Source organism: Oncorhynchus kisutch, linkage group LG4 (genome assembly GCF_002021735.2).
Source record: "Oncorhynchus kisutch isolate 150728-3 linkage group LG4, Okis_V2, whole genome shotgun sequence".
In the NCBI taxonomy this organism is placed as follows: Eukaryota; Metazoa; Chordata; class Actinopteri; order Salmoniformes; family Salmonidae; genus Oncorhynchus; species Oncorhynchus kisutch.
Window position 1 is genome coordinate 17,365,214 of NC_034177.2, and position 13,863 is coordinate 17,379,076.

The 13,863-nt window shown below is 41.3% G+C and overlaps 2 protein-coding genes across 2 annotated transcripts; both read right to left on the reverse strand.

The window, feature by feature from the left end:
- Window positions 1-2,552: 2,552 nt before the first annotated feature.
- Window positions 2,553-4,447, reverse strand: LOC116373961 (tyrosine-protein kinase JAK2-like). Its single transcript, XM_031822542.1, has 5 exons — window positions 4,319-4,447; window positions 4,039-4,211; window positions 3,559-3,676; window positions 3,204-3,317; window positions 2,553-2,790 (listed from the first exon to the last, which is right to left on the reverse strand). Exons 1-5 carry the CDS (start codon window positions 4,430-4,432, stop codon window positions 2,671-2,673), a joined length of 639 nt encoding a protein of 212 aa, XP_031678402.1. The 5' UTR covers window positions 4,433-4,447; the 3' UTR covers window positions 2,553-2,670.
- Window positions 4,448-11,724: 7,277 nt separating this feature from the next.
- On the reverse strand, window positions 11,725-13,619 carry LOC116373962 (tyrosine-protein kinase JAK2-like). The gene is made up of 5 exons (XM_031822545.1): window positions 13,491-13,619; window positions 13,211-13,383; window positions 12,731-12,848; window positions 12,376-12,489; window positions 11,725-11,962 (listed from the first exon to the last, which is right to left on the reverse strand). The coding sequence occupies exons 1-5, from the start codon at window positions 13,602-13,604 to the stop codon at window positions 11,843-11,845; spliced, it is 639 nt and encodes a 212-aa protein (XP_031678405.1). The 5' UTR covers window positions 13,605-13,619; the 3' UTR covers window positions 11,725-11,842.
- Window positions 13,620-13,863: the final 244 nt, after the last annotated feature.

Sequence of the window (13,863 nt, forward strand, 5' to 3'; positions counted from 1 at the left end):
GGTGTCGTCTGCGTAGAGGTGGATCAGGGACTCACCAGCAGCAAGAGCGACCTCATTGATGTATACAGAGAAGAGAGTCGGTCCAAGAATTGAACCCTGTGGCACCCCCATAGAGACTGCCAGAGGTCCGGACAGCAGACCCTCCGATTTGACACACTGAATTCTATCAGAGAAGTAGTTGGTGAACCAGGCGAGGCAATCATTTGAGAAACCAAGGCTGTCGAGTCTGCCGATGAGGATATGGTGATTGAGGATATGGTGATTGACAGAGTCGAAAGCCTTGGCCAGATCAATGAATACGGCTGCACAGTAATGTTTCTTATCGATGGCGGTTAAGATATCGTTTAGGACCTTGAGCGTGGCTGAGGTGCACCCATGACCAGCTCTGAAACCAGATTGCATAGCAGAGAAGGTATGGTGAGATTCGAAATGGTCGGTAATCTGTTTGTTGACTTGGCTTTCGAAGACCTTAGAAAGGCACGGTAGGATAGATATAGGTCTGTAGCAGTTTGGGTCAAGAGTGTCCCCCCCTTTGAAGAGGGGGATGACCGCAGCTGCTTTCCAATCTTTGGGAATCTCAGACGACACGAAAGAGAGGTTGAACAGGCTAGTAATAGGGGTGGCAACAATTTCGGCAGATAATTTTAGAAAGAAAGGGTCCAGATTGTCTAGCCCGGCTGATTTGTAGGGGTCCAGATTTTGCAGCTCTTTCAGAACATCAGCTGAATGGATTTGGGAGAAGGAGAAATGGGGAAGGCTTGGGCGAGTTGCTGTTGGGGGTGCAGTGCTGTTGTCCGGGGTAGGAGTAGCCAGGTGGAAAGCATGGCCAGCCGTAGAAAAATGCTTATTGAAATTCTCAATTATGGTGGATTTATCAGTGGTGACAGTGTTTCCTATCTTCAGTGCAGTGGGCAGCTGGGAGGAGGTGTTCTTATTCTCCATGGACTTTACAGTGTCCCAGAACTTTTTTGAGTTAGTGTTGCAGGAAGCAAATTTCTGCTTGAAAAAGCTAGCCTTGGCTTTTCTAACTGCCTGTGTATAATGATTTCTAGCTTCCCTGAACAGCTGCATATCACGGGGGCTGTTCGATGCTAATGCAGAACGCCATAGGATGTTTTTGTGTTGGTTAAGGGCAGTCAGGTCTGGGGAGAACCAAGGGCTATATCTGTTCCTGGTTCTAAATTTCTTAAATGGGGCATGTTTATTTAAGATGGTTAGGAAGGCATTTAAAAAAATAATAAAAAATAAAAAAATATCCAGGCATCCTCTACTGACGGGATGAGATCAATATCCTTCCAGGATACCCCGGCCAGGTCGATTAGAAAGGCCTGCTCGCAGAAGTGTTTCAGGGAGCGTTTTACAGTGACATGTCATGTCATGGCTGTAGAAGCTTCTGATAGGCTAATTGACATCATTTGAGTCAATTGGAGGTGTACCTGTAGATGTATTTGAAGGCATACCTTCAAACTCAGTGCCTCTTTACTTGACATCATGGGAAAATCAAAAGAAATCAGCAAAGACCTCAGAAAAACATTTGTAGACCTCCACAAGTCTGGTTCATTCTTGGGAGCAATTTCCAAAAGCCTGAAGGTACCACGTTCATCTGTATAAACAATAGTATAAGTATAAAGTATAAACACCATGGGACTATGCAGCCGTCATACCGCTCAGGAAGGAGATGCGTTCCGTCTCCTAGAGATTAACGTAATTTGGTGCGAAAAGTGCAAATCAATCCCAGAACAACAGCAAAGGACCGTGTGAAGATGCTGGAGGCAACAAGTACAAAAGTATCTATATCCACAGTAAAATGAGTCCTATATCGACATAAACTGAAAGGCAGCTCACCAAGGAAGAAGCCACTGCTCCAAACCGCCATAAAAAAAGCCAGACTACGGTTTGCAACTGCACATGGGGACAAAGATCAGACTTTTTGGAGAAATGTCCTCTGGTCTGATGAAACAAAAATAGAACTGTTTGGTCATAATGACCATTGTTATGTTTGGAGGAAAAAGGGGGAGGCTTGCAAGCCGAACAACACAAGCATCATGTTGTGGGGGTGCTTTGCTGCAGGAGGGACTGGTGCACTTCACAAAGTAGATGGCATCATGAGGAAGGACAATTATGTGGATACATTGAAGCAACATCTCAAGACATCAGTCAGGAAGTTAAAGCTTGGTCGCAAATGGGTCTTCCAAATGGACAATGACCCCAAGCATACTTCCAAAGTTTTGGCAAAATGGCTTAAGGACAACAAAGTCAAGGTATTGGAGTGGCCATCACAAGGCCCTGACTTCAATCCTATAGAAAATTTGTGGACAGAATTGAAAAAGCGTGTGCGAGCAAGGAGGCTGACAAACCTGACTCAGTTACACCAGCTATCTGAAACGTTTGACCCAAGTTAAACCATTTAAAGGCAATGCTACCAATACTAATTGAGTGAGAAAGTGGTGATCCTAACTGACCTAAGACAGGGAATTTTTATTATTAAATGTCAGGAATTGTGAAAAACTGAGTTTAAATGTATTTGGCTAAGGTGTATGTAAACTTCCGACTTCAACTGTACATTTATTATACATGTAATGTAATCAATAAGTTCTAATATGGTAACAGGAATATGTATATTTCAAGTTAGAATGCAACATTCTCTAATAGGGTTGGCTTCAGTTATATTCATCCTTTTGAACCTTCTCTCTCATCTTGGATGCTGGTCTCAATCTGATCTCCCAGGGTGGAGAACGTTGGCCGTTCCTCAGCGCTGTATCCCCAGCACGCCGTCATCATACTATGAATCTGTTAAATAAAACAATGGAAGGTTACAAAAACAGGCAAAATAATAACTTTCATACCTGAGACATCCCTATGTCTAGTGTCTATGCCTGTAAAAACTCAGGATAGGACCAGTATTAATGAATTTATCTTAAAGAGTGACTTTGTGCACTCCTCAACATGCATTTAAAATCATTGTGTTGTTGTGAGTATGGACTAGCTAAAGTGCATTTCCCAAACTTGGTCCTTGGGACCCCAAGGGCTACACATTTTGGTTTTTGGCAAATTAGGGTTAAGTGCCTTGTTCAAGGGCACATTGATGGATTTTTCACCTTGTCGGCGTAGGCATTTGAACCAGTGATCTTTCAGTTACTGGTCCAACAATCTAACCGCTAGGCCACCCTAAGCGTGGCATATGGCTGTGGAAGGTGTCTTACTCTGGGAGGGCAGAGTGGTGGAGCAGGCAACCTCCAGTTGTCCTTCAGGATATCAACCAGATGCATTGAAATGGAGAGACCCTGCATGTCATTGCCAATCTCCTGCATATATAGCTTTAAATGTGCAGTGGATGGGAGAGAAAATATGTCAGAATCAAATTAGGCATTTATGGGCAGGTAATGTACAATCATAATAATTTAGTTAAAATCATTGACACAAAAAAATGAAAATATTTTTTATGAGCTTAAAGTAATGTCATGTCAGGGTTGGTAGATTTGAGATAGCTCAAGCTGAAACACAGATATTTAATGAGACCAGTAGAACAAGGTATTAAGGCTTGGTTAAGCCACTTACCTTCTTTGGGTTGCAGTTGTGCTCACAATAGGAGAAGAGCTCATGAAGGACGACTCCAAAACTCCAGACATCTGACTTGTGGGAGAATTTGGACTCTGTGATGGACTCTGGGGCATACCTGGGTATGAACAGAAGCCTTATTAGAAGACAACTTGCCTTAGAGCTAATTTCCATAGAAAATGAAGATGCTCTCAGCAGCACTTCAAGTCTATTGACCTGGATTCATTGGAGAATCAGGTGTGTTAGTGCATGAACAGAAATGTGCACTAAATGTGCACACTATCGCGCTAACCCTAACAGTACTGTACTTTTACTTTGTGCCAGCAACATTGATGGATGTTCATCCAGCCTAGCACAGGACAGCTCAGTTTGGATCAGTAATGTGAAAAGGTAACAAGTGTCTCCAGGAAGAACACTGAAGTAGATCATGTCATTTCCACACATGAGTGGAAAGTAAATTCCAAATGCAATGGCAGTTACCAGAAAATGGGGCTTTCACCAGGATGTGTCACACGGTAGTACTCCTTGTCAAAGGGAATGATCTTTGTCAGGCCAAAATCAGCTATTTTGACCAGTGTGTCACTTGCTACCAGAATGTTCCTAGCAGCCAGATCCCGGTGCACGTAGCGCATGCTCTGCAAGTACTCCAATCCCTAAGTGTGCAAAACAACACAATTAAGGTTTTTCCCCTTTACAATGTAGAGATAAACAGTCTTGTATGGAATAGTCAGGACTTCTGCTCTTTGAATTGGGCTCATACTTTACAGATTTGAGAGGCAAAAAGCAACATCCTCCTGTTGTTGACGAGCTGCCGGTTCTTCTCCAGGTATCCAATCAGACTGCCATAGGGCAAATATTCCATCACCAAGCTCATGCTGAGTCGACCTACCCAAAATGTGGATAAACATTCAGAGAGTTAACACAAACATTCCTGCCTTGAAACAGCTATTATTTACATGTATGCTGAAGGTTCTTACTTCTAATACACTACCTAATCTTTTACGTTTTTTCAAGAATAGGAAGAGAAAGAAGTTCCCTCTGGGGAAAAACAAATATTTATATTTTATTCAGTGTCTTGAGTATAAATAACAAAGAGGGCACATTTAAGAAGCTAATAAAGATATGGAGGTTGACAAACTTCAAATATGAGTTTGTCTAGCGACACTTCATAGAACAGGTACATTTCCCATGCTATCAACTGTGGTGCAGCTGCAGATAACCTTTACTCTACTTCATTCCTGAAGTGTGGTTTCCCTAAGATCCCAAGTTTGGGGGATCCCTCGTGCACGATTTATTTACCTAGATCATCAGGAACGGTCACCGAGGGAAGATTCACATCCCCCTCCTCGTCGCCAAATGTAGTGGAAATTTCCTGTATTTACCAAATCATGAGAGCAAACCACACACAAGTCAGAGTTATCATAAAGTCCATCTTTAATTATATGAGCTCCATCACAACCCTGTGAGAGTGCTTACAAAACAGTTCTTAGTATCATTTATAGCCAAGACACACCTATCTCAACTCACATGACGAATAACAGATCTTAGGAACATTACAAAGGAAGACTTTACTTGAGAGAGGAGTATTCCATAGCCAGACAGCATTAGCTATAAATTATCGTTCAGTTTGCTCTCCTAAAACGAGGTTCTACTCCTCGTTCTTGGTACAACACAGTACCAAGACATTAGGATATATATATATCAATTGTCATTTAGACACTCCCATTCTGGACAAGCTCACGGAGACACAATGACTGGCACACAGACATTGTGGAGCCAAGAGATAATTGGTTCCCCCTCAATCATCCCTTAACATGGTTTAAAATATTTGTTTACATATGAAGACAAGCTTGACCTCTCCCCTTTCTGTGGCCCAAGTAACTGAAACCTGACAGAGAAACAGATAACTGCAACCGGCCAACAGTATTATCCAAAATAGACATTCTAATGACATATCTCACATAAGCATGCAATAAATAAATAAAACATTTTATTTATAAATGTTACCTAAATAATTCTGATTCCGCCACGACATTCCCCTCTCAGGGACATTGACCCTTCTAAAGAATCAGACTATTAATTACATACTCAATATTTAAAATCAAATAAAAAATCTAATCCCCTCAATGTCAAATACCTTAGCTATACGTAAGCTTTCACCTCTGAAACAAAACTGAAAAAATATATAAAACAAAATTTCAACTAACCTAATCAAATTAAAATCACTAAACTGAAAAAACCTCAAAAGAAAAATGATTTAACCCCTATGGTCATAGAAAACCAGACTAAAGCAGCATACCCTTAGTTAAAAGCAATGCCTCTCCCTCTTCACAGTGGTCCAAATTACAAATATGGCTAAGAACATACAGAGTCCTTTTTTGCAAATTGAAAGAATGGAAATACAAAAATCTATCGTGCATGCTATATGGACCTTTTTAGGATATGAAAAAGGATTTTATCGAACAAAACAACACTTCATGTTATCTCTGGGATCCTTTGGATGATAAATCAGAGCAAGATTTCATAATGTAATTACAAATTTCACCTTCAGAGGTGAATTTATCAAACCTATCGCGGTGGAAAAAAGTGTTTTGTTGTTAGGAGCTTTCCTCAAACAGTAGCATGGCATTTTTCGCAGTAATAGCTACTGTAAATTGGACAGTGCAGTTATATTAACAAGAATTTAAGATTTTTATATATATTTATATATACATTTTATAAGAAAAAAATGGATGTAGCAGATTGCCCCTTTAAGTCTATCAAAGTGTACGAGTTTGAGCATGAGTGCATTTAGGGGCAGCTCTCTGTCTCTCCTTCTCGCATTTCCGAATCATTATTAAACTTATTGATAAATTATCCAACCCAAATGTATAATGACAGTCCCTAGTACTTCACGTGGGGTCTATCACTTCAATTTGAGACCCTCAATTTAGCACACACCGACACTTGCAGAAAGTACATTTACATTGACATACAGTATATTCATCTTATATTTCTAGTAATCACATTCCTCCTCACAGCACCCATTTTTCTACCAGTACACCAGCAGCAAGATAGAAGTTTGGACGGGATTTCTCTCCATGCTCACTCCACATGGACTCAGGTCGCAGTCCTGAGAGAAAAGGCATTTGAGAGAAGGCAGTTGATGGCCTTGATGTATGATCTTAATTTGAGAATGAGAATATTCCTGCGCCAAAGGAAATTCAGATGAGCTTCGTGATTTACATAAATTCACTGAAAAACTGCACTTACACGGTTATATTAACAGTGTTGCACTTTTCACATAGCCTACTTTTGTCCAGCTAATTTATTTTATTTATGTTTATCTCACCTTTATGTAACCAGGTAGGCCATAGGCTAACCACCGATCAAGCAACATTATGGACTAAAGGTTAAAATCCTGTTGCTGCAGGATTATTTTGCTACAATAATACTGGTCAAATGAATATCCCATATTGGTACCTATCTCACATCTGATCACATGTTCCATATTTGGATTCTGTGTCCCTCAGACATTGAATGAATTCCAGGGTGGACTGAAGTTGGAAAATAGGCTACCTATTCTGTATTTTCTGTATATTATTTATGTATTTTGAATGTAGGGCTTTTGTGTGCGGGGATTTTGTATGCATGGCTCAATTGGAAAAGAGACCTGGGCCTCAATGTTGATTCCCTGTTAAAATAATGGCTCAATTAAAAAAGGTGAAAAGTAAACCTGAAGATGACAAGCTCTTATAAGAGTATTGTTTATTTGTGTGCTTAGACACTCTAAAGATTACATCATGATTTATTATCAAAAGGTTTCTTTCCAGTCGTTATTAGGTTGTGAAAAAACAGAGAAAAACTCACACGGATGATTAGAAAAAGCTCAAAACATATATATTCAACCCACTGGATGCTTCAGCTGCAAACACAACATACAGGTCACTCAAACATGTGTGTATGCATTCTGACTAGGCCTAGTCACCTCCTTGTATGTCAGTCTGTTCCTCTTACTGGTATTGTCATGGTCCTGCCAAAGTTCCTTCTCTCTTCAACTGTTAACCGTAACTCGAGTTGAGTTCCACGTGCTTCCTGGTACTACTTTTTTGGAAACTGGCCTGCCTTATCAGGAACTGAGACTAAACTGTTGCTCTTTCCTCATTCCGTAGGAACTTAATATTCAGCAATAACATGTTTGGCCAGTCTCTCAATCAGTAACTTTCCATGCACAACGTTCCTATTCACCTTGCATTAACTCCTAACATATACAGTTGAAGTCGGAAGTTTACATACACTTAGGTTGGAGTCATTAAAACTCATTTTTCATCCACTCCACAAATTTATCGTTAACAAACTGTAGTTTTGGCAAGTCCAGAAAATGATGTTTTTATTTTATTTTATTTTTTTATTTTACCTTTATTTAACCAGGTAGGCAAGTTGAGAACAAGTTCTCATTTACAATTGCGACCTGGCCAAGATAAAGCAAAGCAGTTCGACAGATAAAACGACACAGAGTTACACATGGAGTAAAAACAAACATACAGTCAATAATGCAGTATAAACAAGTCTATATACAATGTGAGCAAATGAGGTGAGAAGGGAGGTAAAGGCAAAAAAAGGCCATGATGGCAAAGTAAATACAATATAGCAAGTAAAATACTGGAATGGTAGTTTTGCAATGGAAGAATGTGCAAAGTAGAAATAAAAAATAATGGGGTGCAAAGGAGCAAAATAAATAAATAAATTAAAATTAAATACAGTTGGGAAAGAGGTAGTTGTTTGGGCTAAATTATAGGTGGGCTATGTACAGGTGCAGTAATCTGTGAGCTGCTCTGACAGTTGGTGCTTAAAGCTAGTGAGGGAGATAAGTGTTTCCAGTTTCAGAGATTTTTGTAGTTCGTTCCAGTCATTGGCAGCAGAGAACTGGAAGGAGAGGCGGCCAAAGAAAGAATTGGTTTTGGGGGTGACTAGAGAGATATACCTGCTGGAGCGTGTGCTACAGGTGGGAGATGCTATGGTGACCAGCGAGCTGAGATAAGGGGGGACTTTACCTAGCAGGGTCTTGTAGATGACATGGAGCCAGTGGGTTTGGCGACGAGTATGAAGCGAGGGCCAGCCAACAAGAGCGTACAGGTCGCAATGGTGGGTAGTATATGGGGCTTTGGTGATAAAACGGATTGCACTGTGATAGACTGCATCCAATTTGTTGAGTAGGGTATTGGAGGCTATTTTGTAAATGACATCGCCAAAGTCGAGGATTGGTAGGATGGTCAGTTTTACAAGGGTATGTTTGGCAGCATGAGTGAAGGATGCTTTGTTGCGAAATAGGAAGCCAATTCTAGATTTAACTTTGGATTGGAGATGTTTGATATGGGTCTGGAAGGAGAGTTTACAATCTAACCAGACACCTAAGTATTTGTAGTTGTCCACGTATTCTAAGTCAGAGCCGTCCAGAGTAGTGATGTTGGACAGGCGGGTAGGTGCAGGTAGCGATCGGTTGAAGAGCATGCATTTAGTTTTACTTGTATTTAAGAGCAATTGGAGGCCACGGAAGGAGAGTTGTATGGCATTGAAGCTTGCCTGGAGGGTTGTTAACACAGTGTCCAAAGAAGGGCCAGAAGTATACAGAATGGTGTCGTCTGCGTAGAGGTGGATCAGGGACTCACCAGCAGCAAGAGCGACCTCATTGATGTATACAGAGAAGAGAGTCGGTCCAAGAATTGAACCCTGTGGCACCCCCATAGAGACTGCCAGAGGTCCGGACAGCAGACCCTCCGATTTGACACACTGAATTCTATCAGAGAAGTAGTTGGTGAACCAGGCGAGGCAATCATTTGAGAAACCAAGGCTGTCGAGTCTGCCGATGAGGATATGGTGATTGAGGATATGGTGATTGACAGAGTCGAAAGCCTTGGCCAGATCAATGAATACGGCTGCACAGTAATGTTTCTTATCGATGGCGGTTAAGATATCGTTTAGGACCTTGAGCGTGGCTGAGGTGCACCCATGACCAGCTCTGAAACCAGATTGCATAGCAGAGAAGGTATGGTGAGATTCGAAATGGTCGGTAATCTGTTTGTTGACTTGGCTTTCGAAGACCTTAGAAAGGCACGGTAGGATAGATATAGGTCTGTAGCAGTTTGGGTCAAGAGTGTCCCCCCCTTTGAAGAGGGGGATGACCGCAGCTGCTTTCCAATCTTTGGGAATCTCAGACGACACGAAAGAGAGGTTGAACAGGCTAGTAATAGGGGTGGCAACAATTTCGGCAGATAATTTTAGAAAGAAAGGGTCCAGATTGTCTAGCCCGGCTGATTTGTAGGGGTCCAGATTTTGCAGCTCTTTCAGAACATCAGCTGAATGGATTTGGGAGAAGGAGAAATGGGGAAGGCTTGGGCGAGTTGCTGTTGGGGGTGCAGTGCTGTTGTCCGGGGTAGGAGTAGCCAGGTGGAAAGCATGGCCAGCCGTAGAAAAATGCTTATTGAAATTCTCAATTATGGTGGATTTATCAGTGGTGACAGTGTTTCCTATCTTCAGTGCAGTGGGCAGCTGGGAGGAGGTGTTCTTATTCTCCATGGACTTTACAGTGTCCCAGAACTTTTTTGAGTTAGTGTTGCAGGAAGCAAATTTCTGCTTGAAAAAGCTAGCCTTGGCTTTTCTAACTGCCTGTGTATAATGATTTCTAGCTTCCCTGAACAGCTGCATATCACGGGGGCTGTTCGATGCTAATGCAGAACGCCATAGGATGTTTTTGTGTTGGTTAAGGGCAGTCAGGTCTGGGGAGAACCAAGGGCTATATCTGTTCCTGGTTCTAAATTTCTTAAATGGGGCATGTTTATTTAAGATGGTTAGGAAGGCATTTAAAAAAAATAATAAAAAATAAAAAAATATCCAGGCATCCTCTACTGACGGGATGAGATCAATATCCTTCCAGGATACCCCGGCCAGGTCGATTAGAAAGGCCTGCTCGCAGAAGTGTTTCAGGGAGCGTTTTACAGTGACATGTCATGTCATGGCTGTAGAAGCTTCTGATAGGCTAATTGACATCATTTGAGTCAATTGGAGGTGTACCTGTAGATGTATTTGAAGGCATACCTTCAAACTCAGTGCCTCTTTACTTGACATCATGGGAAAATCAAAAGAAATCAGCAAAGACCTCAGAAAAACATTTGTAGACCTCCACAAGTCTGGTTCATTCTTGGGAGCAATTTCCAAAAGCCTGAAGGTACCACGTTCATCTGTATAAACAATAGTATAAGTATAAAGTATAAACACCATGGGACTATGCAGCCGTCATACCGCTCAGGAAGGAGATGCGTTCCGTCTCCTAGAGATTAACGTAATTTGGTGCGAAAAGTGCAAATCAATCCCAGAACAACAGCAAAGGACCGTGTGAAGATGCTGGAGGCAACAAGTACAAAAGTATCTATATCCACAGTAAAATGAGTCCTATATCGACATAAACTGAAAGGCAGCTCACCAAGGAAGAAGCCACTGCTCCAAACCGCCATAAAAAAAGCCAGACTACGGTTTGCAACTGCACATGGGGACAAAGATCAGACTTTTTGGAGAAATGTCCTCTGGTCTGATGAAACAAAAATAGAACTGTTTGGTCATAATGACCATTGTTATGTTTGGAGGAAAAAGGGGGAGGCTTGCAAGCCGAACAACACAAGCATCATGTTGTGGGGGTGCTTTGCTGCAGGAGGGACTGGTGCACTTCACAAAGTAGATGGCATCATGAGGAAGGACAATTATGTGGATACATTGAAGCAACATCTCAAGACATCAGTCAGGAAGTTAAAGCTTGGTCGCAAATGGGTCTTCCAAATGGACAATGACCCCAAGCATACTTCCAAAGTTTTGGCAAAATGGCTTAAGGACAACAAAGTCAAGGTATTGGAGTGGCCATCACAAGGCCCTGACTTCAATCCTATAGAAAATTTGTGGACAGAATTGAAAAAGCGTGTGCGAGCAAGGAGGCTGACAAACCTGACTCAGTTACACCAGCTATCTGAAACGTTTGACCCAAGTTAAACCATTTAAAGGCAATGCTACCAATACTAATTGAGTGAGAAAGTGGTGATCCTAACTGACCTAAGACAGGGAATTTTTATTATTAAATGTCAGGAATTGTGAAAAACTGAGTTTAAATGTATTTGGCTAAGGTGTATGTAAACTTCCGACTTCAACTGTACATTTATTATACATGTAATGTAATCAATAAGTTCTAATATGGTAACAGGAATATGTATATTTCAAGTTAGAATGCAACATTCTCTAATAGGGTTGGCTTCAGTTATATTCATCCTTTTGAACCTTCTCTCTCATCTTGGATGCTGGTCTCAATCTGATCTCCCAGGGTGGAGAACGTTGGCCGTTCCTCAGCGCTGTATCCCCAGCACGCCGTCATCATACTATGAATCTGTTAAATAAAACAATGGAAGGTTACAAAAACAGGCAAAATAATAACTTTCATACCTGAGACATCCCTATGTCTAGTGTCTATGCCTGTAAAAACTCAGGATAGGACCAGTATTAATGAATTTATCTTAAAGAGTGACTTTGTGCACTCCTCAACATGCATTTAAAATCATTGTGTTGTTGTGAGTATGGACTAGCTAAAGTGCATTTCCCAAACTTGGTCCTTGGGACCCCAAGGGCTACACATTTTGGTTTTTGGCAAATTAGGGTTAAGTGCCTTGTTCAAGGGCACATTGATGGATTTTTCACCTTGTCGGCGTAGGCATTTGAACCAGTGATCTTTCAGTTACTGGTCCAACAATCTAACCGCTAGGCCACCCTAAGCGTGGCATATGGCTGTGGAAGGTGTCTTACTCTGGGAGGGCAGAGTGGTGGAGCAGGCAACCTCCAGTTGTCCTTCAGGATATCAACCAGATGCATTGAAATGGAGAGACCCTGCATGTCATTGCCAATCTCCTGCATATATAGCTTTAAATGTGCAGTGGATGGGAGAGAAAATATGTCAGAATCAAATTAGGCATTTATGGGCAGGTAATGTACAATCATAATAATTTAGTTAAAATCATTGACACAAAAAAATGAAAATATTTTTTATGAGCTTAAAGTAATGTCATGTCAGGGTTGGTAGATTTGAGATAGCTCAAGCTGAAACACAGATATTTAATGAGACCAGTAGAACAAGGTATTAAGGCTTGGTTAAGCCACTTACCTTCTTTGGGTTGCAGTTGTGCTCACAATAGGAGAAGAGCTCATGAAGGACGACTCCAAAACTCCAGACATCTGACTTGTGGGAGAATTTGGACTCTGTGATGGACTCTGGGGCATACCTGGGTATGAACAGAAGCCTTATTAGAAGACAACTTGCCTTAGAGCTAATTTCCATAGAAAATGAAGATGCTCTCAGCAGCACTTCAAGTCTATTGACCTGGATTCATTGGAGAATCAGGTGTGTTAGTGCATGAACAGAAATGTGCACTAAATGTGCACACTATCGCGCTAACCCTAACAGTACTGTACTTTTACTTTGTGCCAGCAACATTGATGGATGTTCATCCAGCCTAGCACAGGACAGCTCAGTTTGGATCAGTAATGTGAAAAGGTAACAAGTGTCTCCAGGAAGAACACTGAAGTAGATCATGTCATTTCCACACATGAGTGGAAAGTAAATTCCAAATGCAATGGCAGTTACCAGAAAATGGGGCTTTCACCAGGATGTGTCACACGGTAGTACTCCTTGTCAAAGGGAATGATCTTTGTCAGGCCAAAATCAGCTATTTTGACCAGTGTGTCACTTGCTACCAGAATGTTCCTAGCAGCCAGATCCCGGTGCACGTAGCGCATGCTCTGCAAGTACTCCAATCCCTAAGTGTGCAAAACAACACAATTAAGGTTTTTCCCCTTTACAATGTAGAGATAAACAGTCTTGTATGGAATAGTCAGGACTTCTGCTCTTTGAATTGGGCTCATACTTTACAGATTTGAGAGGCAAAAAGCAACATCCTCCTGTTGTTGACGAGCTGCCGGTTCTTCTCCAGGTATCCAATCAGACTGCCATAGGGCAAATATTCCATCACCAAGCTCATGCTGAGTCGACCTACCCAAAATGTGGATAAACATTCAGAGAGTTAACACAAACATTCCTGCCTTGAAACAGCTATTATTTACATGTATGCTGAAGGTTCTTACTTCTAATACACTACCTAATCTTTTACGTTTTTTCAAGAATAGGAAGAGAAAGAAGTTCCCTCTGGGGAAAAACAAATATTTATATTTTATTCAGTGTCTTGAGTATAAATAACAAAGAGGGCACATTTAAGAAGCTAATAAAGATATGGAGGTTGA

Bases quoted from the DNA above. Each gene is read 5' to 3' on its own strand.
- LOC116373961 (XM_031822542.1), bottom strand. From the start codon at position 4,432: ATGAGCTTGGTGATGGAATATTTGCCCTATGGCAGTCTGATTGGATAC. The intron at 4,212-4,318 runs GTATGAGCCCAA...TTGCACACTTAG, and splicing joins TTGCCTCTCAAATCTGTAAA to GGATTGGAGTACTTGCAGAG. The intron at 3,677-4,038 runs GTAACTGCCATT...GTTCATACCCAG, and splicing joins GGTGAAAGCCCCATTTTCTG to GTATGCCCCAGAGTCCATCA.
- LOC116373962 (XM_031822545.1), bottom strand. From the start codon at position 13,604: ATGAGCTTGGTGATGGAATATTTGCCCTATGGCAGTCTGATTGGATAC. The intron at 13,384-13,490 runs GTATGAGCCCAA...TTGCACACTTAG, and splicing joins TTGCCTCTCAAATCTGTAAA to GGATTGGAGTACTTGCAGAG. The intron at 11,963-12,375 runs GTAAGACACCTT...TTTATTTAACAG, and splicing joins CACCACTCTGCCCTCCCAGA to ATTCATAGTATGATGACGGC.